Source organism: Perognathus longimembris, chromosome 20 (assembly GCF_023159225.1).
Source record: "Perognathus longimembris pacificus isolate PPM17 chromosome 20, ASM2315922v1, whole genome shotgun sequence".
Taxonomy (NCBI): domain Eukaryota; kingdom Metazoa; phylum Chordata; class Mammalia; order Rodentia; family Heteromyidae; genus Perognathus; species Perognathus longimembris.
This window is the reverse complement of record NC_063180.1, coordinates 7382148-7405145: the sequence shown is the minus strand read 5'-3', so window position 1 is coordinate 7405145 and position 22998 is coordinate 7382148. Positions and strand designations below refer to the sequence as shown.

Here is a 22998-nt window from a genome sequence, read left to right as displayed (position 1 = left end):
GTCCTCGCCTCGTATACATGAAGCCCTGGGTTCGAGTCCTCCGCACCACATATATAGAAAAAGCCAGAAGTGGCGCTGTGGCTCAAGTGGCAGAGTGCTATCCTTGAGCAAAAAGAAGCCAGGGACAGTGCTCAGGCCCTGAGTTCAAGCCCCAGGACTGGCAAAAAAAAAAAAAAAGTTTTGCTTAAATTACCATCACTATGAACCCAGTTCATCTGAATAGCAATGTAAAGGGGAAATGGCCTAACTGTAGAGCCACCCAATATCTCCAGGAGTTGTGATTGGATACATGCTGCCTGAAAGACCAGCCACTTTCAGGAAGCAAAAGTATTGTATTACTCGGAAAGAATGTATCTTCCAAGATGTAGACTCGTTCTTCAAGAACAATTTTCTCCCACAAGTACAAAGATGTGCCTACCTCTTCTCTCCACATAAAATAATTTACTGTAGTAAAAGTCAGGAAACACAGTTCAGAAATAAAATACTAGCAATGGTATTGTATACAGAGATTCTAAAGAGAAAAGTGACTCTCATATGAGCCTCCTTTAAAATACACAGGCTCCAATGTCACAGGTGATGCTGTGTTTCATGCACTCCATGAGCTGATCAGCTCTGACCATTACTATCTGTTCCAACAGCAGATGCTCTACTGTGAAACCATGAAAAATAAAATAAAATAAATAGTACACTGGAAGCAGCAGTGTAGTTCAAGTGGTAGACTGCTCTCCTGGAGGGAAAAAACCAAGTGAGGAAAGTGTGAGGCCCTGAGCTCAAGCCCCAGAACCAACACACACACACACACACACACACACACACACACACACACACACACACACAGTACAACCTTGGTCTTATCTTTGTAAACCTGGTGACATTATTCAAAAATTACCTGACTTACGTAACTGTAACTCCTCTGCACATCACCTTTTATAATAATTTTTTAAGTTAAAAAAAAAAAGAACCCAACATGGAAATCACCACAATAATCCTCAATTTTATAAAACAAATCATGATGAGTTCTGAATAAAAATCTCTTTAAGTTTACAAAAATCAATGTTTTTCTCAAATTATTTCCCAACAAGGAAGGCAGAAAGGAAGAGAGGGATGGAGGGATGGAAGGAACTGCAGAGAAAGAAATCACAAGGCTAGGATTAATGTGTTAAGATTTATTTGTCAATTCAGGTATAAAGAGCTTAGCGTAGGTATGGAAAAAGGAAGCCCAGAGACACCTTTCACCAGGATGAGATGGGATTAACTTTGTACTTCCTATAATCTTCTTCACAGAAGAATGCAATTTCAGTTTCATTGGCTGAAAAAGAAGAAAAACAGAGAATGGAAAACAGGTTTTAATGTAAAACTAAACTTTAAACAAGTATTGAAAACTGCATTTGATTTTTAGAGTAACTAAACCTTTAGATGCCAAAAATAAAAAAGATGAGGTTGCACAATACATTTAATCAAATCAAGAAACAGTCATTACATGTGGTTAGGGGAGTATAAAATTCAAATAACTTAAAAGTGAAACAAATACCCTCCACCTCCTACCCCTTACAAGCTAAAATAAAAAGCTAACATAAGGATGGGTAAGATTTTCAGGAAATCCCAATCTTGCTCATTTAGAGTCCTCTGCACAGTTCTAGAAAATAACAAACTTTCATCTTTTTCAAATATGCTACTCAGTTCCTGAAAGGGGGGGGCAATCTTCCCCCCACCCTGAAAATTAGCCTGTAGGTATAATAATTTAATACTTAAAGGATCAGTAGAATATTTTACAGATCACTTTACATTCTCCCTCATGACCCATCAAAATATGTGTCTGAAGAAGTTAATTTTTTGCCCTGGTTATGATTAATTCATGAGGCTTCAACAATATGCAAAGTGAAAGACACAAATTGGCTTCTACTGCAATACCTTCAAATGCCTCTAATTATTCACAGGGGAAATGGCTCAGCTAAAGGACCCACAAAGGTTCAGAGCAGTCACAGTTCTTTCAACCTAGCAGGTCAAGGACTCCGTATTCTAAAGCAGTAAGTCAGCAACATTATTAATTCAGACTGGAGACAAGCCCTGATGGAAAGCCTTCCAATTATTAAACATGCGATTCTTTAAGGTGGCGTGCCAACAAGCTCCACACTGGTTTTTTAAATTAAACCAGAAGTTAATACAGTCTGCTTGGCTTTCACAGAAAGAGCAAAAGGGCCTTCAGAAATCTCGAGGAGAAAACAGACAAGATTATTTGTAATGAATACTGAGTACTCAATTAACATAGACTCTAAAAACAGACAAGCAAAACTCTTCAAGTGAAATAAACAGGATAATAAGAGTGCCCTGGATTACTGAGGTCTGTAGTTCCTAGCCCTAATCTCATCATTAGAATTTATCCCAAAAAGGATGAAATGAAAGAGATCAGCATGACGTTTCATTAAAATGGTTTTGCTATTTGCAAAAATATCAAGTGGACTATCTCTGTCAGATGCTATTGTGCTTACTACAGAAAAAAAAAAAAAAACAAGAGTTGAGAGAAGGAACTAAATCGTCCAGACTCGCAGATGCTCCCTGAAGTCCTATGTCCTCCAGATGAAATTTAACCAAACACATGCAGATCAGACCACAAGCTCTCCAGAGACAAGGCAGCAAGGAACTGGGAATCAAGGAGGGGCTGGGCAGAGGCAGAAGGCAAAGGAGGCAAACAGAGGTTATCTAGGTAGGAAATAAATTTCAAGGAATCACTAAGAGACACCATCCTTGGATCAGTAACATGTTAACAGGGACTTCAGAAAACCAATTATTCAAAGGTAAGATATATTTGGAGATCTATGCTTTTAACAACAACAAAAAAGCTCCTGGGGTTTCCTCTTTGAAGTGGAGTGTGTTCAGAGGCAGACCTACATCATTGCAAGTGACCGTAGCCATCTTACAATAGAAAAGCAGCCAAAGGCCCCTGCTAATAATCACAGAGCAATGCTTCACCTCTGATGTGCTATTTACCTATGGAACTTTCCGGAGCCTTTCCACCTGGTGCTGTACTCAAACCAGGCTATGTGTAATTACCACATCCATTTGCTGCAGTTGACATTTCCCTGCACCCCTTTAAGAAGCATTAGCGTCTTGCATGCAGCTGGGACAGGACACGGGAGCTTTCTGTACAGACAAGAGAGGAGGCACTGACAAAGCAGGTTGGTTTTCATGAGCCCAAGTCTAATTACCTCAGAGAGCAACTCATTATTTATAAAGTACAGACGCCATCTCCCAGAGGCTTGAAGTAGCATCATCTAAGGTAAAGATTTTATTTTCAGATTATTGCATTCTGTTATGGAAAACTAGATTGACTAATGGTTTTGACCAAACAAAAACACCTCACTCTTAACAAATTGGAAAGCACACAAATTATATTACTCTGAACATTCAAAAGTAATACATAAAATGGATTTTAAACTTCAGTAATCAAATCGTCAAATAGTAGTGATTTTAAAAAAAAAACTATAAAACTGTTGAAAATGTCCCAGAGAATAATTTCATGTACATATATTAAAATGGACCTACCAATTTATTTTTATTTAATTATATACTTGCTTTTAATTCACTTTTCTTGTTGGTGATGCTAGGGTTGAACACAGAGCCTCCTGCCTGCCAGACAGGCACTCTGCCACTACAGTCATGTTGCCAGTTCTTTTGCTTTTCATATCTTTTTTAGATTCAGTGTTGCACTAACTTTTCCTTGCACCACAGGCACACTTGGCCACACTTGGCCTGACTTGCAATGATTTTTCAGATCTGTGCATAATCACTCTTTTCATCATTACCCCCTAAACTCCCGCTGCCTACATTCTATTTAAATGGCTCCTTTAATAGAAGCCAGGGAAGAGCCCGCAGGAAGTCGGCTTCATGCACGCTGTCCCCTAGGCACCTGCTTTAAATTAAATGTGCTGCAGGCAGGAGTGTAGCCAAGTGCAGAGCAGAGAGTCTCGGCCGGGAAAACCGAAGTGAATGTGCAATCTAAAATCCAATAACATACCCCCACCTCATCCTCTCATCTTACTATCATAGGAAATCAGGTAGAAGCTCTCCAAACACAGTTGCGAGTCATTTTTCCTAGAGACATTCCTGTTCAAGGAATACAGCCAGGGTGCTTAAACTCTGGATATAGACAAGAATTTTATAACACTTCCAAACAAGTCAGAATCATGGGCATACCTTTAATAGGAATAATCATAGTGATTTGACATAAAATCTTAAATATTTAAGTCAAATTTTAACTGTGTAATTCCAAGGAAAATAAAACGCAATGGACTTAAACTCCTTGACTGACACCTCAGCAAATGCATCATGTGTCCAGGGAGCCTCACTGTGTGCTGTCCGCGTCCCTCACCTCGTGCTGGCCAGCACTTCAGTGCTCTAAGGCCCCTGCGGTTGGGAGAAGGAGGCTGAGGTATGTTATGTGCATTGGCTTTGTGGCTCAACCAGGGGAGGCTAAGTGACAATAATTGTGGATATATATTTTTTAATGAAGGGTGTGGTATGCTTTATGGGCAATATGGAATCAAAAAAACAAGGTTTTGCCCTCTCTCCTGCCTAGAAAACATCTTCTCTCGAGTTTCACAAGCCATTCAGAGTGTAGCTCTCAGCTGAGCGCTCCTCAGTTTTAAAGAAGCCTCAAATGCTATGTGTTTGGTTTTTGTTGTTGCTGTTTGTTTGTTTGTTTGTTTTAATCAGAGACACACTATACAGCCCACACTAACCTAGAGCTTACAATCACTCTTCCTCAGCCTCTGCAGTGCTAGGATTATGAGCATGTCCACAATGCTCATACTGTGTGCTCAAGTACTGTGTGCTTTTCATGTCATACCTCCGTCTTCTTTGGATTAGCTACTTAGGGGAGCTGGCAGAGAAGATTATAAACCATAAATTAAAAAAAAATTGACCTTTCCTAGACTCAGCACGTGCCTGTCATTTCTATTATGGTGAAGGGAAGGAAAAAAGGAACAAAAGGGGGAGAGTGATGGGAGGGGTGGCCAATGGGAATCGCTTTGTGGCCAGGCCCACTGATTGCCCCCTACCCCTGGGGAGGGGAACCTTCCCAGTCCAGTTTCCAGCCCAGAAATCTTAGTCACAATGTGAAAATCCAATCCTCTATCCCCACAAGTAACAGACACCAGAGTTCCTCAAAGCAGGGACTCCAGCCACCTGCGATCCTATACCTACCCATGATCCCTGCCCTCATCATGCCTCCCATCTCCTGACTCTCCTCAGGTCACCATGGCTTCTCTCTTCAACTTTCATTAAAGTTGATCTGGTCTTTATCTGCCTTTGTTCTTCATGCCTCTCAAATCCATCCTTTTCCCTAACCACAGTGACATTGATGAAGATGCTTACACTCATAAGCTGATTTGTGGAACAGTGACCCCTTAGAATAGCTACTTAAAGATAATTAAAGTGTAACTTAAGATAAGGAAGAAAAATCATATGTACATTGGAATATTACTCAGCCACAGAAAATGGATGACATACTGTTATTTGTGGCAATGTGAATGGAATGGGACACAGAATAAGACAAACAGAAAGATGAATACTGCATGTTTTCAATCATATGAGGGTGCTAAAATATTATTTCTATATAAGTAGAGAGTGAAATTTACCAGAAGCTGTGGAGGGTGTAAGAAAGGCAGATACTGGTCAATGGGTAAAGATTACATTTAGGTAATCAGTTCTGGAGTTTTATAAAATAGTAGCCTAACTACAATTACCAATAACTTATTGTGCCTATCAAAATGGCCAGAAGAAAGGCTTTTCAGTGCTCTCAACACAAAGTTAAAAATGCTTAAAGTAATTAAGACATACTACTTACCCCAATTTGATCATTATACATGATATATGTATGTACGTATATGTATCTGTGCAGCTCAATGGGAGAGTGCTTCAATATATGTAAGGCCCTGTGTTCAATCCCCAGCACTACAATGATAACAACAATCTCTGAGGGTGCATTCTAACCCCTGTTTTGGAATCCTTCAGTTCCCTGGGCTACCACCTTTGTCACCAGCACTCATATTGTCACTATGCTAAGGTGAAGAGCAGCCACCATGATACTTCATCAGAAGAAGAAAACATGCCTGCCCTAGACATTACTACCCCAAAAAGAGATGGAAGAAAATCTAGCCTGAAAGAAACACAAAAGCATCCCAATAATGAAGAGGCACTAGAAAATCCTACACTGTTGGGCTCTACGGAGGACAGCCATATTCCAAGGTACTGACACGGGGTTCTGCCAGGGGGCAGGTGGCAGAGGAAGTTTTGGGATTATTACAGGACCTTGCTTGACAAGAACTCTTCTCTCAGATAAGCACTTCTGGTGTGGTCTACTGTAACTTACTTTAAAATATTTCCAATAAAATAACTAGTATTGGAGAGTCATCCAGCTACAATTCTTTCTTAAATCAGCGCAATTCAAAAGATAATGGTAGCAAGGGAAATAGCAAAATAAAAGACATAAAATATCTATGAAAACAAAACAAAACAAAATTTACATGCAAATTTATTACTTAGGAGGCCAAGCCTATAAACTGTAATCATTAAGAGTAATGGGGGAAAAATCTTCAGCTTTCTTTCCTTTTCTCTTTCTCTCTTTCCTTTTCTCTCATACTCTTGTTCCTCCCCTTTCCTTTTCTCTCTTACTCTCTCACTCTTTTTCTCTCCTTTCGCTCTTTTTCCCAGCTTCCTTCCCCTTTTTTCCCCTGCTTCCTTCCCCTCTGACTCTCTGTGCCTCCATCTTGTGCGGGCTGGCAGTTTCCTTTCCCCCCAATAAATTCCTTTCTCCTGAAAAAAAAAAAAAAAACCAACCTTTAAATTGTAAATAACATCTCTTGGCAAAAATCTTCCTTTTACTTCAGAAAGCAAATCCTTTTTGCTCCTGTTTATTTAGCACTGAGTCCATTGGGCTGACACCAGGAGTGAAAAATACATCCTGGCCCCACTGTGTGGGTAAAAGGCTAGCACATGAGCCCACCGTGTGGGTAAATGGCTAGAGCATGAACTGGTGTTCATTCTGTGGGAAGAGGGTCTCCAGCAAGCTTCCCCTGTCTCCCCTCCAATCTTCCCTTTCCTTCCACCACTCCTGGGGAACATCACAATGATAAATCTCTTTCACTGGCATTATTCCCATGGCAACAGGCAGAGAGAGCAGAGGGCTGGCTCTGCAGCAAGATCAAGTGGCAAGAGAGAACTAGAGGATTTTCTGTGGAGCCTCTTACAACCTCACTGCATGCAGTATGGAGAGAGGAGAAAGTTCTCCAGAAAAATAAACCACACGCTTCAAGTATGGTTTTGACAACTCAACTCCCACTTAGAACTTTCATCACTCTCTGGGGACCCAGATACAACTTTAACTTACTCCCCAGAGCACAGCAACACCACTACCACCCCAGGATGAGTGGAGCACCCATGAAAAGAATCGGGCCCTGATCACAGTCCTGTGGGTGTAAAACAAGCATGACAGAGAGGGATTTGGTTCTCAACTTTGCACAGGGTTGTTACAAAAGTCAATCTGAAACTGACATACAAGGAGACCAACTGTGTGTCATACTAGATTTACAATACATGGTCACTGCCTCATCCAGACAAATAAAACAGGTGATCTCCATGTGTATTCTGCTCTTCTATTCAACCCTTTCTCACCTTCACCCACACCCTGACAGCAACTATCTCTAATAGGTTTCAGTGCCCTGATTTTTATGATAATAATAATTACCAATAATAAACAGGTTCAAAGAATCCAGCTGGTTCAGGGAAGGTCACAAAGCAAACAAAAATGTATAGACTTCATTCAAACCGATTTTCTCTATAGTGACTTATTAAAAGATCCTTATTTACAAAAAATGAATGTACAACTAGAAAAATCTTAATCACAAGAATATATGGGGTAAGGGGAGGAAAAATTCAATTACTGATGATACCAACACCCAGAGAAAGCATTTCTAGATCTTTAGTATATGCTCTCTTCTCATACACTTACAAATATGTAAACCTATGCAGTTTTAAATGATAATAGCATCACTCCATAGGTATTCCTACTCAATAAATAGCCATGTTAATGATTCACAAACAGGGAAGGAAAGATAGACCCACCCTCAGTCCCTGAAGTAGCATGCTCCTGTTGGCTTAGGGGAAGACATGACAGAGTTAACTATGGACGGTCCAAGGCCATGCACATTCCAACTGTGTCACAAGGCGGCATCTGTTCCCAAGCACCACAAGCACCCCTGGGAACCTCTGCTCATATTCATGACTGCTAATCTTGTCATTATTGCGGCTTGCCCAAAGTCCCTCAGAGTCCAAATCAGGTTGTGGAAATGCCCCTGCTCTGGGCTCTAATTTTGTTGTTGTTGTTGTTTTGCCAGTCCTAGGATTTGGACTCAGGGCCTGAGGAACTGTTTCTGGCTTCTTTTTGCTCAAGGCTAGCACTCTACCACTTGAGTCACAGTGCCATTTTCGGCCTTTTCTGTTTATATGGTGCTGAGGAATCAAACCCAGGGCTGCATGCATGCTAGGCAAGCACTCTATGACTAAGCCATACTCCTAGCCCTGGGCTATAATTCTTCACCTTGACACTGGGTTTCATAAAGTAGTTTCTACCTCTATGAGCATTCCTCCCACTGCAAGCAGAGTGGAGCTATTTTTCATGTATGTTAGTTATTCCTTCTATCAGTAGACTTTCTGGTTTATCTTTTTCATGCTAGCTATAAGAATTGTTTATAAAGACAGGCTAGCAACCTTTTATGCATCCTCTACATTGCACATATTTCTCCACCGTTTATTATTTCTCCTTAGTGCTGTCTATACTTTCTAGGACCCAATCAATCACTTTACCTTTCCATGGCTTCTACCTGCTTTTGAGGTCATGCTTCATAAGCTCTTCCCCCAGGATTATGAAATTATTGAGCTACACAATATTTATTCATGTATTTATTGCATTATAAACATTTAATCCACTTAGAATTCCTTTTTTGCTGAATAATTACTTATTTATTGTCAAAATGATGTACAGAGGGGTTATAGTTTCATACCTAAGGCAGTGGGTACATTTCTTGTACAATTTGTTACCTCCTCCCTCATTTCTGCCCCCCCTCCAGAATTCATTTTTTTAATAAAGGCTAAGTTACACATTTGAAATGTATTTCCCTGACTGCTTTGGCAAGTGGGGACTGAAGTGATTTTCTGACTAATTCATTTGTTCTCCATTACTTAGTAATACAACTGCTATCACTTTATAAAATATTTCCTTTCGGTTTTCTATTTGCTTTGTACTTTCTAGTCCCCTCATGGAGCTATCTGTCCATTCCCGTATCATTATCAGCCTATAGTTTACAGTATGATAAAAAGCCAGGCTACCTGCATGCCACATACTCAAAAAACGCAGGTGCACCTGCCACAGTAATAGTATCTGAAGAAACAAATGCCCTGTTAAAGATTGTTTTTCAAATAACCATCAGCCTTATGTATTCAGAATATGAAAAGGCATTATTCCTGGCCAAGAATGTTGACTTAACCCAGAAAACCACCTGTGATTTCACAACCTGTTATTTTAAATCCTATCTAAATGGAAGGATCCCTGTCAGGAATTCACCCTAAGTCATGTAAATCATTCAATGAATTCCTGACACACGTGATCACAGTAAATCAGAATATCCACCAAAGAAAATAAATGTATGGCTTCCCAGCGTGGGCCTCCCATGGAGAGTTCCTTATGCAGTGTGCCCAGGGGATTATGAAGAAGTGTGCCTTGTGATGCTCCACTCCATCCTGGCCACTGGCCACAGAGGTGTAACAGAGGCACAGTGAACTCCTGGTTAATCCTCACTCTTCATTGCCTGGCCTGCTTTAGGTACATGTATAAGTAGAATAATAGTGACATCTAATGGCCACAAGACATGTCACTATTCTATTTCTTTCCTATATTATATTTCTATTTCAATAAAATAAAACTACATACACATTCCAGTTGAAAGACTAAGTTGAACAATTCTTCCATCATACACATTAAGCTCCTATTATATATTCTATGCCTGGATCAGCCATGATTGACTCAGATGTCGATCAGAAAACACCCAGCCTGTTGCACAAACATTTCATTTCATTATTCTACACTAACTCTACTATGTCCAATACCGTGGGCTCCAGTGCCACCAATGAGAGTAAGCAATCCTGGTAATAATGGCCTGTCAATCATCTTCAATGACCCTTGGCAAAATTCTGAGCAAACTTTCTGAAAGGAACTATTAGCATTTGGAACACTTGTAGAGCAGATCTGATGCTCTAGGTCAAATGATGAGCATTCTGAATCCCAAATGGGACTCATAAAGGCACATGGGGAGTGTTTGTTACAGGAAGAAACCTGATACACCCAGCCAGGCTTGGCTACCCAGGTCAGGACAGCAAGTGCTCACAGTACACCACTTCACCAAACCCCTTGCTCACCAAGGCCTGCCTCTCTCAGAGTGCTGCCTTCTCTGAGCAGAAGTCGGTCATCATCCTCCAAATTCAACACCAGCTCATTTGTCTGAAAAGGAAGGAAAGTCATCAGCATTCCTGGCACAGTGCACACCCGGGCTTGCTTCACCAACACCTAACTCAGAAATCACTCAATAATTTAAGTCCCATTCTAGTCCCACTGTTGGAAGTAGGGGGGAAGGGAACAAGTGCAGACCTACTATAAGTGCACACACTGTACTGTAAAGATAATGATAGCAGCAAGGGCTTTGGAGAGAGACCTGGCTCAGTTCAGCTCTCTCAGAGCCCAGCTGTGGCCTCTCCCTAAACTGTGAAACCCAAGATTCCCTTTCCTCCTTTCTAGTAAAGGGCAAGAAAGGCATCTTCCTCATTGCCTTGTCATGAGGACATAGGATGGAAGTGCATAAACCCTCACACACAGGAAACACACGGGTTCCCTGATCAGTTGTCACCATCACCAGCACCTTCTTATGTCACCTTCACAAAGGCTAAGGTACACGTCCAGGGTACACTGCCAGTCTGCGGGGGAGCTGAAGTCAAGTTCTTACTCATTTGACTTCTGGAAGAAGAAACCTTATCTCACATGATCCACAAGTCCACATAGCTAAAGATATGGTTCAAGTGAACAAGGATTCCCCTGTGTCATTCCATTGTACTATTCATGTCATTGCAGTGGAGGTAGAGGAGTTTGCGCTCCACTGACTGCGGCAAATCCATGCAGACATCACAGGCACAGGGATTTTAGGGGCATAATTTGGCCACGGGCAGCACATGGGTGAGGCCCTCAGTTGGGCACACAGGACCACTTTTCAGATGTGGCTTTTCCGAGCATATAGCATTTCTAGAAACAGAAAAGGCCTCCCAGCTCCAAACTAGATCCCCTGAACCCAAAGGCCATTGGCCATGAACGTCATTCAATCCAGAGCACAAGAACTTGTTCTCTAAAGCAGTAGATTAGAAGAAAACAGAAAATCCCCTTTTTGAAACTCATTTTAGAATAGGTAATACATACTTGCGATGTAAACCTATCCAAGCACATATGGACAGAGTGAAGAGTAAGTCTCCTCCCATCCCTTACCTGCCAGTTACCTATCCCTCCTCCAAAGAACTTGTATCTATTCCTAATTTCTGTGCAGCCTTCAGAGGCTGCCTCTGTGCACTGCAGACAGATGTGGGTGAAAACATTGTCACACACCAGAAGCATAGATGTGCTATGTTCTGACTCCTTTTGCTTGTAAGAACAGTTTCACATCATTCTGCCTCTTTGAAGAGACATCCTTATAGATGAGCACTGAGCTTGTTCCCATTCTTTCCATAAATTATCTTGTAATAAACATCCTTGCAAACATATTACATATGTGCAATTTTATCCATGCCATAAATCTCTAGAAGTAGAGTTGTCTGTCAGGTCGGAGAATGATGTGAAACTTGTTTTTTGGCAGGGTCGCCAGATAACTCTCCTGAGAAACAGCACCGATTTACACTAATGCAACCCATCCCTGAGGGAACTGCTTCCATACACTTGCTGACACTGAGCTAGCAAAGCTTAGATGCACATGAAGTATACTCTTAATTTATATTTATCTTCTTATGACAGAGGTGGCTTTAATCAACTTGGAGGATAACTGGCCCGATGCAACTGCATAAGCTCACATAAGGACATGTATTTATGCCACCAGCATAGCTGGGATTAGAGTGGCACACCACTGTGTCCAGTTCTACCATTTGAACTGAACTTCCAGTTCTTTTGCTTTTAGTTTGTTGTTCTGATAAGTTTTTTCTGCTTTTCTTCAGGCCAGCCATGAACCATGATGCTTTTGCCTTCACTTAGGAAACAGCAGAGGCTACAGGCAAGTACTACCTACCCAGCTAAGAATTGGCATTGTGATATTATCACAATACTATCCTCATTATCCCCAGTACAACTTTCTCTCCCTCTCTCCTTCCTTTTCCTTCCCCCACTCCATCATCCCCTACCCCTTCTCAACTCAGTGCTTAGGTACTGTTCCTGAGCTTTTTGCTTAAGGCTAGTGCTCTATCTACTGCTTTGAGCCACAGTACCACTTCTGGTTTTCTGGTGGTTAAATGAAAATAAGAATCCCACAGACTCTTCTTCCCAGGCTGGATTCGATCCTCAGATCTCAGCCTCCTGAGTAGCTAGGATTACAGGCATGAGCCACCCACCCAGGCAATCTCCAGCATTTCTGTTTAAGTCATCCCTCATGGGATGTTTTACTTTTTTTAAGTTGAAATATATAGCTCTAAAGAGGAACTCACTTTAATGAGTGTGGATAACCACAACTTGTAGAGTTACACTCTTATGAGCGCTTGTGAAGCGAAGGGAAATAAGGAGAATGGCTAGCAGTGGATGGTGCAGGGCATGAAGAGAATGTGGGTAAGGTTTTTCTGAGGTTTGACAACTGTTATCTATACAAAGCACATGGAATTCTTTGAAAAGTTGCACAACCATTTCCAAGGTACAGAGCCCATACTTAACTAAAATAGTTAGGAATTGGGGGAAAATTTACAACCAGAGTCTACAAGTATTCTAAGTGAGTAGATGTGCTAATTCCCCCTTGAGCAATGCAGAGCTCTGCTGGGGGGAAAATCCAACCATCTGCTGACTGAAAACACTCTCAGGCATATGCTCGTTGTCTCTTTAGGGCATATGTTAAGGTCTCCTTATCTTGTTATTACTCCCTAAAAGATAAAGTACAATGACTATTTTGATAATAGTTACACTCTTTACAAGTAATCTAGAAATAATTTAAAGCTTGCACACACACACACACACACACACACACACACACACACACACACACACACACTATCTCAAGGACTTGAGGATCTTAGAATTTTGCTGTCCAAATGGGTCCCAAAACCAATCCCAAGGAAGGACTACATTTCATGTTCTCCATATTTTGGGAAGAAGGTTGAAATACTCCTGGCTTGGAGAAGTAAAAAATGGATGAAGTATGTGGTCAGATGCAGTATGAAATGTTCCAGAACCACAAATGGGGCAGAAGACCCAGTGTACCCTTCAGTCACATGTAAACACAGCATTTTCAGGTATCTGACAATGGGTATTAATCAAATTTTCATATATGAAAGTCTCTATAAAGTTACTAATTCCTCATGTCATTTTCTTATGATCTAGGGCATATATTCACCTGAAAGCTGAATGAGTTTATGAGTACAATGACACCTAGACACAGAGATGAGACAAAATGCACTAGGTAATAGTGACCCTAAGAGTTAAAACTAAGATTGGGTCCTGATTGCTGACAGCTTCATGTGACCAAGTAAGCATACTGCCTCTACAAGAAGCCACACTGAGACACAAAGAACATTCTACTGGGACTGAACAAGAGGCAAACTTTGATTGTGATTCAATCAAAACATCACTGTAAGAAGAAACAGAGTGAGTAAAGACTGACACATACCTATACCACTCCCCTTAGAATTCGCTGTAGTCTGTGACCTGGGGGAAGAGCTCAGTACTGGGCTTCTCAAGAACCACCATGGTCACCTGCCTCTGCATGCTTCTGGGATGTCATTAAACAGACACTAGATTGCCAAGTAGTAAGTGGCTTCCTTTATATGTAACCCAAGCTTTCTGCTTATTTTACATAAACATGTGCTAGATATTTTTAAAGTACACTATATACTACCTTTTTAAAGGATCTGCTACTAACAGGTGTATGTGACTTGGATTTTTTTTTAATTTAATAGGAAAGGAAGGTTAAAGAAAGGAAATCCACAAAATCTTCATGGAAAAGACATGCACGCATTCATTTACCTACTCCTCAGTTCAACCAATGCTGAGTCCAACTATAAGACACAAACACATGGAACATGCCTGACTTATTTCAAAAACATTATTTGTATACATATTAATTGTACTGTATAATAAGTTTCATTTTTAACATTCCCAGACATGTTTATAATGTTTACATACCTTTGATTTATGTGCTTGATGAATAATCTTTAGTTTATCTGAAAAAGAAAACCCAATTGTCTCGTTACACAGATTATTCTAATACTTTTTGGTTTTTTTGTACTGTTCCTGGGGTTTGAACTCAGAGTGTGGGTGCTATCCCTGAGCTTATTAACTGCTCAAGACTAGTGCTCTACCACTGGAGTTACAGCTCCACTTCCAGCTTATTGGTGGTTAATTGGAGATGAGAGTCTCAAAAACTTTCCTGCTCCTGCTATTGAGCAGAATTACAGGCATGAGGCACCAGCATCCACCTCTAATACTCCTTTTGAAGTTGCTGGAAGTGTAGCACAATGGTAAATCACTTACCTGTCACATAATGGAAGCCCATGTACAATCCCCAGCTCCAGGAGAAGGGGAAAAAAATGCACTGATAAAAATACAAAGATGCTTTAAAGCTTTATCCTTTGCCACACAACCATGTTGTGTGTTTCATACATAAAGTCAACTCAGCCCCTTGACCTTAGAAGTAAAACAAGTCCCATGATTATAAATCCACAAATATGTAAAATAATACATACATCCTAAACTGAGGCAGGCATTAACCATAGCAGTTTAAAACACAAGCACTCTCAGGACAGACACCGCATTGTGTAACACTGTCAGAAGTCAAGCATTGTCTGGAATGACTGCCATCACATAGCTGCTGCTTCAAGAGCACAGGATCTGCTTCCAGCTCCTGGCTTTCACACACTGTGCAGGCGGAGTCCGTCCAACCTCAGCCTCAGTCCTTAATCTGCTTACACTGAAGTCAGGGGTACTGTGCTTTTACAATAGGCAATTTTTTCACCCTTGTGTGAAATTCTAACTGCAACCATCAGTCTCTAATTATACAGTAGATATAGCCATTCAACCAGCTTAAATTCTCAAAGTTTCCAGTTCCCTACTCAGTTTTATTTAACCATTCCATTATTCTATTGTGAGTACAGCATATTATTACATCTCAGTAGTCTGGAAAGTGCAATTCATTCCTATTGCTCATGCTGTCACAAGGAATTCCAATGGTGATAGGAAATGAGCCATTTAAAAAACAGACCTCAATTTGATGGTGTTGCCATAATACCCCAAGAATAGGGTATACATCTCCCAGCAAAGAACTGGCATTCTCAATTACCCAAGATTTAAGCAGTCAACCTGCAACTATACACTACAAGTGTTTTCTTTTCCTTTTTTTTTTTTAGTAGTGTACATTAGTTATGGGGGAGGGGGCAGTTGACTGTGACATTTCTATACATTTACAATGCATTCCAATCAAACTTATCCCTCCCATTTCTGTCCCTTTCTCCCTCTCCCCTCATTAAAATAATTCCAACATGTTTCATTGTTCTATTTTCACACATTTAGACCATATTCCTCCACTGAATTTATCCTCTTTCATTCTTTTTCAAGTGCTTTCTATTGCAATTTTCAATACAAGGTCAGCAACCTCACAATGAGAGCTATATATTGTTAATAAATAGAAGAAAAATATGCTTCTTAGGAATATAAATATGCCACAAGTGTTAAAACCTAATGTACACTGAAGGAATAAAGTAAACAAATGTGACCTTTGGATTATCTATTATTCTGAGTAACCATTACACTTGTCTCACTACAAGTATGTTTCCATTTATTATTTGAGTCAGGTTAGAGAAATCAACATTTTTTAACAAAAGGAGCTCAAAGTCTGTTAAAATCAACCTGAAAAATGTACTTTGATTTTTTTACGTATTTACCATAGCCTATATATTTTGTAATTAGCCTTTTTTGTTTTTTGGGTTTTTTTTTTGCCAGTCCTGGGCCTTGGACTCAGGGCCTGAGCACTGTCCCTGGCTTCTTCCCGCTCAAGGCTAGCACTCTGCCACTTGAGCCACAGCGCCGCTTCTGGCCGTTTTCTGTATATGTGGTGCTGGGGAATCGAACCTAGGGCCTCGTGTATCCGAGGCAGGCACTCTTGCCACTAGGCTATATCCCCAGCCCCTGTAATTAGCCTTTTAATGAGAAATAATTTTATTTTGAGAGAGTTGTCAAGTCCACAACAAGACTATGTTATTTTACTTTTGACAAAGAAATACTCTGAAAAGAAATTTCACCAGATCATTCTCTCCAACACAAATTGGTGAAACTCAGGAAGAGGAAACAGCAGAGAAAAATGATAAGCTAGCAGAAGGAGTTGTATTCATCTGTCTTTTGTGATTGTATACTCTCCTTTGCTTATTTTGACTTCTTTTTTTTAAAATAAGCTCTTTACTAATAAAACAACAATTTCCTTAATAAAACACCCTTGAGGAAAGGAACCTTATAAAAATAGCATCCTGTACTTGTGGAACATTTAATATGTTGGCACGTGAATGGTTTGATTTTATAGAGCCTTATAAAATAGGAATTCGCATATGAGCATGGGACATGAATGCCCAAGTACTTGATGGCTACACAATCAGGACTTAAAAATAAGTTGCATAAGTGGTTTTAAATCAGTAACAGAAGAAGATATCAATTAAATGGGAAGAGGACTCAGGGAAATCTCAGACAATGGTGGTCAAGAGAGCCAGCGTGTGCCCAAGAGCACAGAAGAGTAACCCAAAACACTGGGATCTGACTCTGCACCCTACTTACTCCCAACACTCAGAGCCATGTTCTGTTTCCACAAGCCATGCAACAAGGCTGGATGACAATGGCAGGTGACAAAGTAACACTGCAGCCCTTCCTGCTCCACACAAAGTTAACTCACCAATCCCCGACAAATAACCTCTTGAAGTCTATTAAGACTCCAGTGGTTCTGCAATTTATCCCCAGTTCATCTGAATACACAGGAAAGGGTGTCAATCAGATGGAATTATTGAAAGGGGGCATTATTTAACTCAACTCTGATAGTCTGATGCTCTCATTATTTTTAAATTGATCTTTAGAAATTACTTATGTGGAACATAAGTCTTATAGAGACAGAGGCACCATACAAAAGGGAAACAATATGTAACTCTTCTAATTTGAAGTGGCATTTGAAAGATGAATCAAGATGAAGGTTCTATTTCAAGGCGCTATTCTTCAAAAGCTAAGAATGCCACAATTGAGAAGTTGCATGTTTACCTTAATCATACTTTCATTCCATTTCCTCTGACACAATATTGAGTATGTAAATGCTTTAGGCCCAATAAATCAAAAGTACTTTCCACTCAGTGCTTTCAATTCTGCTTGACTACCCGTTATGACCTCATAATTAAGTCTCTGGGTATTAAAATGCAGACACACGGAGAAGCCTGCGATTTCAAAGGACTCTAGGTCATCAGTTGCCCCATGGAACTGGAACAGCAGAAAAAGTCACTCTGAAAATACGATCTAAGGTAATAAAAATGCATACTTTTAAAGTGTCTGCACTTATTAATGGAAATATTCACTAGGTGCATCCTAATTTTCAAGTCAACTCTCTAATTCTGGTTTGCTGAACATCAATATGCTGGAGGGTAGTAACACTTCTGGCTTTATTCCAGTTCATAACGTCCTGCCTCTGGACTTCTTAGGATATTTTTAAATCATCATTGCAACATGCAACATATAAACCTAACCTGTTCAAGTTATTTGCATGTAAATTACAAAATCTGTTCTTTTCATTCTTAGTCCTCCATCATTTATTCTTCTCTGATAATCTGGTAAAAAGCTTATTTTCAAAACTGTTTTGCCAAACATGTTGTTCCTCACAAACATACTGCATCCTTAAACAATTACAACTGACTTTAACAACATACTAGATTCTTACACTCCATAACCTTCCAAATGGGTTATTTACTTACTTAGTTTTGGAGCCAGGGATTGAACTCAGGGCCTGCACATACTAAGTATGTATTCTATGGCTGAGCTTTACCCCCCAGTGCCTCCAAACTCACTCTGATTTACAGAAAATTAACTTTTGTCAACTAAATTCAAATTCACATCTATAAAAAGCAAGTGCAAAATTATGATAGCACACATTTCAGAGAATAAGAAAAAATAATTACCATATTTGTAATTTCTGAAGGGTGGTGGCAAGTTGGTCCTCAAAGGAATATCTACAAAAGAAAGATAATTTTTAGTATAAAACACCAGAACAGAATGCACAGTCTTTGGCCCTGCCCTCTTCTGTCCACAGGCTAAGTGGAGTACATTTACAGGAGACAAATGAAGCTAACATGGCATTGAAATCCATGGGCATCTCAAACAATGGAGCCATCAGACATCAATCAAGCTGTTATTAACTGCACTGAGAATTCAGCAACAGTATTAACAGAATCAGTACTTCATTAAACACAGTACCTGCATATACTTGAAATCTATAATACACATGTATAGGTCATTATTTATTTTCTATATAATTGATGTTTACATATGACTCTGGGAACCTAAGAACCAGTAATCTAGAAAAATGTTATTACTCTTACCAAACTTCAGAGGCCCTGCCCAAATCTTCACAAAGAACAATACAAAGAATAAGTGTTGCTGGGTGCCAGTGGCTCATGCCTGTAATCCTAGCTACTCAGGAAGCTGAGATCTGAGGATTGTGGTTCAAAGCCAGCCAGAGAAGGAAAGTCCATGAGAAAACCAGAAGTGGCGCTGTGGCTCAAAGCAGTAGAGCACTAGCCTTGAAGTGAAGAGCTCAAGGACAGAGCCCAGGCCCAGAGGTCAAGACCCACAACCAACCAAAAAAAAAGAGGAAGTGTTCTTTTTAAAAATAGATTCCAAATACCAATATGCAGTGCAAATAATAACATCTGATAGAACTCCTACAGAGGATAATTTAGTAACATATCAAAATTGTATGGCTATGCTTCTTGACCTACCATTCCATGACAGGTATCATCACAAAGACTTTATGTGGGGGGGGGGAGGGGAGAGGGGAGGTGTGATAACACATATACATGGATATTGCAACTTCGATTACAAATGTTCAGAAAAATCTATTCTTCACTGACATTGCTTGATGAAATAGGACAAATTATATATATATATATGTGCATAAATATAACTAAAAGAGAGAGAAGATATCTTTCATAGGTCTCGGTTGGTTTATAGTGCTGCTTTTTATTGGGCAGGTTTTTCAGCCTCCTGCATCCTTTCCCTGAACAGTGAGGGTGATGGTGAGGCAGGAGGCTGCAATGAAACCATCTAGGCAGAATTCTTGGGTACAGTACCTCAGACACAGCGATAGCAGCAGTCATTTTCATCACTATCTCAAAAACTCCTCACTTAGCTGGGTGACAGTGGTTCATGTCTGTAATCCTAGCTACTCAGAAGGCTGATAGCTGAGGATCTGGGTTCAAAGCCAGCCCACACAGGAAAGTTGTTGAGGCACTTCTCTCCAATTAACCACCTAAAAGGGACAATGGTGCTGTGGCTCAAAATGAAAGAGCACTAGCCCTGAGCACCAAAGCTCAGGGACAACGCCCAATGCCCAAGACCCAAGACTTACTATCAAACCATTTGGTCTTTGTGATGTACACAACTCTTAGAAAGGTCGTGGCTCACCAACTCTTCTGAGTTCTACAGGACTACAAGTTAGATGACAAAGGCAGGCTTGGACACAGAACTCACAGCTCAAAAGTGTGTTTTACACCCCCCCACCCACCCAAAGCTCACCCTTTTTGTAGCAGTGGAATGCCCTCCACCAAGCCCAATAGAAACAGGCAGTGGTTGCACTACCCTACAGCAGCTGAAAGGCCTTAGCAGGCAGGCCTGGCTACCTGGGGGTGATGGGAACCCCTGCTTTGAAATAGGGGTGTAATCCATTGTTTCCCTCAATGATCCTGTAGTACTTGGGAGGAAAAGAATGTAGAGACCCTGGAAAGACTACAACTTCCCCGACCTTATTGCAGCTTGAATATTACATCTTATTCTCAAGGACTTCAGGAGGAACATACTGTGCCTTAACCAAGAACTTCCTAGCACTCGCTGCATCAACACCAAGAAACACCACAACCAGAAAAAAATTAAAATTAACATGTAGGAATTTGTTTTTGCTTTAAAACTTGAATATGCTTTGGGTAGCAACTTTTCAAAAGCAGGACACTGCGGCACTGGGAGACCAGAATATGCCATCTCTATGTGTGCCTCTTTGGCTTAAGATTTGGAGCTAAAAGCAAATGCCAAAAGATCTTTAAAAGCAGCCCACAGAACACAAAGACAAAGGACCCCTTCTCCCCTCTTCATTAGGAGAGTAAAGGTTAATGGCTGAAATCAATTTTTCCTTCTCAGCCAGCAGATGGCACCAGAGGGAGCTACACTAATAAGCTTCTCCAAACCTTTGTTGCCTGCCCACAAGCTCCCAGTCTCAAAGTTCTCTTCCCCTGTCTTGGCACTACTCTAAAAATTGTTCACCGAAGACTCTAGATATGCTAGAATCTAGGGCCTTCATTTTGATAATTACTCAATTCATGATTCTCTGCTTTCTTTTCCCTTGTTAATCTGTCTTTTGTTCTAGATTTCTCTTTCAACTAAGAACTTATGAAGATTGAAGAAAAAAAGTTTTCCCTCCCCTATAACATTATCTCTTAGTATGAGCTGTCAATCCCCATACATATTAAGAAACTAGCAATAAGCTGGGTGCTAGTGGCTCATAATCTTAGCTGCTCAGGAGGCTGAGATCTGAGAATTGTAGTTTGAAGCCAGCCCAGACAGGAAAGTCTATAAAACTTTTCTCTCCAATTAACCACCAAAAAAGCTGGAAGTAGAGCTGTGGCTCAAGTGGTACAGTGCTAGCCTTGTGCAAAAAAAAAAAAAAAAAAAGCAGCTCAGGGAGAGCACCTAGGTCCAAAATTCATTCCCTAGGACCAGCACACAAAGAAAGAGAAAACAGCAATAAAAAACTTCACACTGTACATGTAAGCCAATAATGTTATTCTATAAATAATTATGTTCTTTATATGAAATCCTTTACAGAATCACTTCTTAGTAGTGAGTTTATGTACTCACTGACAAAAAGAGACTGATGAATGGAAGATGAGTTGCAAAGATAGGGGAATGCCAGCAAAACTAAGATGACAGAAGGCTAGTTTCCTGGAAACCTGGACAGAAGGGTTCCTTGGCTAGGAAAGGACTGATAAATGCAGATTCATAACCAGCAGTCCCATGACAGAGACCAGGACCAGCTTGTGAAACCTGATGGCTCATGCACCTGGAATCACAAGGTTACACCTGCTAAATCTTGAGCACAACTTAGTTACTCCCATCTTGGTGTCTTCAGCTCAGAAGGGGAAGGGAAGTTGGATAAGTTGAGCCAGAAAAGCATTCCTGAAGTGACTATCGTGTACGTGCAGAGTTGAGCAGAAACAATCTGACCCAAAAGTCAAGGGAGCAAAGGAGAGATGCACAGTATGCAGGCAGGGTGGCCAAGGTTTGTTCCATTTTTTTGTTACCTAGAAGATATCTGTCCAGGCTCAAGTGAAGACTCAGTGCTTTGGACAAAGCAGCTTGGTCATCCCTGGAAAGTAACCTGGGTGATTGTTGTTTATTTGTTTTGTTTTTGTTGCCAGTCCTGGGGGCATGGACTCAAGGCCTGAGCACTGTCCCAGGCTTCTTTTTGCTCAAGGCTAGCACTCTACCTCTTGAGCCACAGCACCACTTCCAGCTTTTTTCTATAGATGTGGTGCTGAGGAATTGAACCCAGAGCTTCGTGTATAGGAGGCAAGCACTTTACCACTAGGCCATATTCCCAGCCTGTGATTGTTGTTATAGAAAGCCACACCGCAGGGTTTCATCTACAGCAAAGCTGGAGGAGGGGAGGCATACTGTGCTGCCCACTCCTTAACTTCCCACCGAGAGACTTTTGGGGGGAAAGAGAGCTTGAACTCAGGGCCTGGGCACTGTCCCTGAGCTCTTTTTGCTCAAGACGCAACTCTACCACTTGAGCCACAGCTCCACTTAGGGAATTTTTTAGGTAGTTTATTAGAGACAAAAGTCTCACAGACTTTCCTGCCCAGGCTGCCTTTGAACCATGATTCTCAGATCTCAGCTGAAAGCCACTGGTACCCAGCCAGGTGAGAGATTTTTTTTTTTTTTTTTTTTTTTTTTTTTGCCAGTCCTGGGCCTTGGACTCAGGGCCTGAGCACCATCCCTGGCTTCTTCCCGCTCAAGGCTAGCACTCTGCCACCTGAGCCACAGCGCCCCTTTTGGCCGTTTTCCATATATGTGGTGCTGGGGAATCGAACTGAGAACTTCATGTGTAGGAGGCAAGCACTCTTGCCACTAGGCCATATTCCCAGCCCAGGTGAGAGATTTTTAAAGTCAGCTATAAGCAGGTGGAGCCAGAGGCTTTGCTTAGGTTTTCCTCTGTTAGATTGTAATCTTAATCCTCTCCAATGATGTACATACCTTGATTCTCCTTACTGAAGGAATACAGGCAGAAAAACTACCCCCAAATACATAGGGAATTAAAAGCATTAGGGAGAAGAGTTTTTACAAAGTCCAATGAGAATTGAAACATGAAGATTCATTACATTTTTAAAAGTTAGCTAGAGCTGAAAAATGCAGCTCGGTATTAGAGCACTTGCCCA

At 40.7% G+C, this 22998-nt stretch overlaps 1 protein-coding gene across 3 annotated transcripts in view; it reads right to left on the bottom strand.

Moving 5' to 3' along the window:
- Window positions 1–1151: 1151 nt before the first annotated feature.
- The window catches only part of C20H2orf76 (chromosome 20 C2orf76 homolog), a 47430-nt gene continuing 25583 nt past the window's right edge, over window positions 1152–22998 (bottom strand). For 2 of the 3 annotated variants that reach the window (XM_048369236.1, XM_048369235.1), the window contains exons 3-6: window positions 18472–18522; window positions 14462–14499; window positions 10471–10552; window positions 1152–1309 (exon numbers count right to left, since the gene is read on the bottom strand). In XM_048369236.1, the coding sequence (XP_048225193.1) occupies window positions 1233–1309; window positions 10471–10552; window positions 14462–14499; window positions 18472–18522 (248 nt within the window). In that variant the 3' untranslated portion in view covers window positions 1152–1232. The remainder of the gene's footprint in view (window positions 1310–10470; window positions 10553–14461; window positions 14500–18471; window positions 18523–22998) is intronic. The other variant, XM_048369237.1, reaches the window with a different exon arrangement.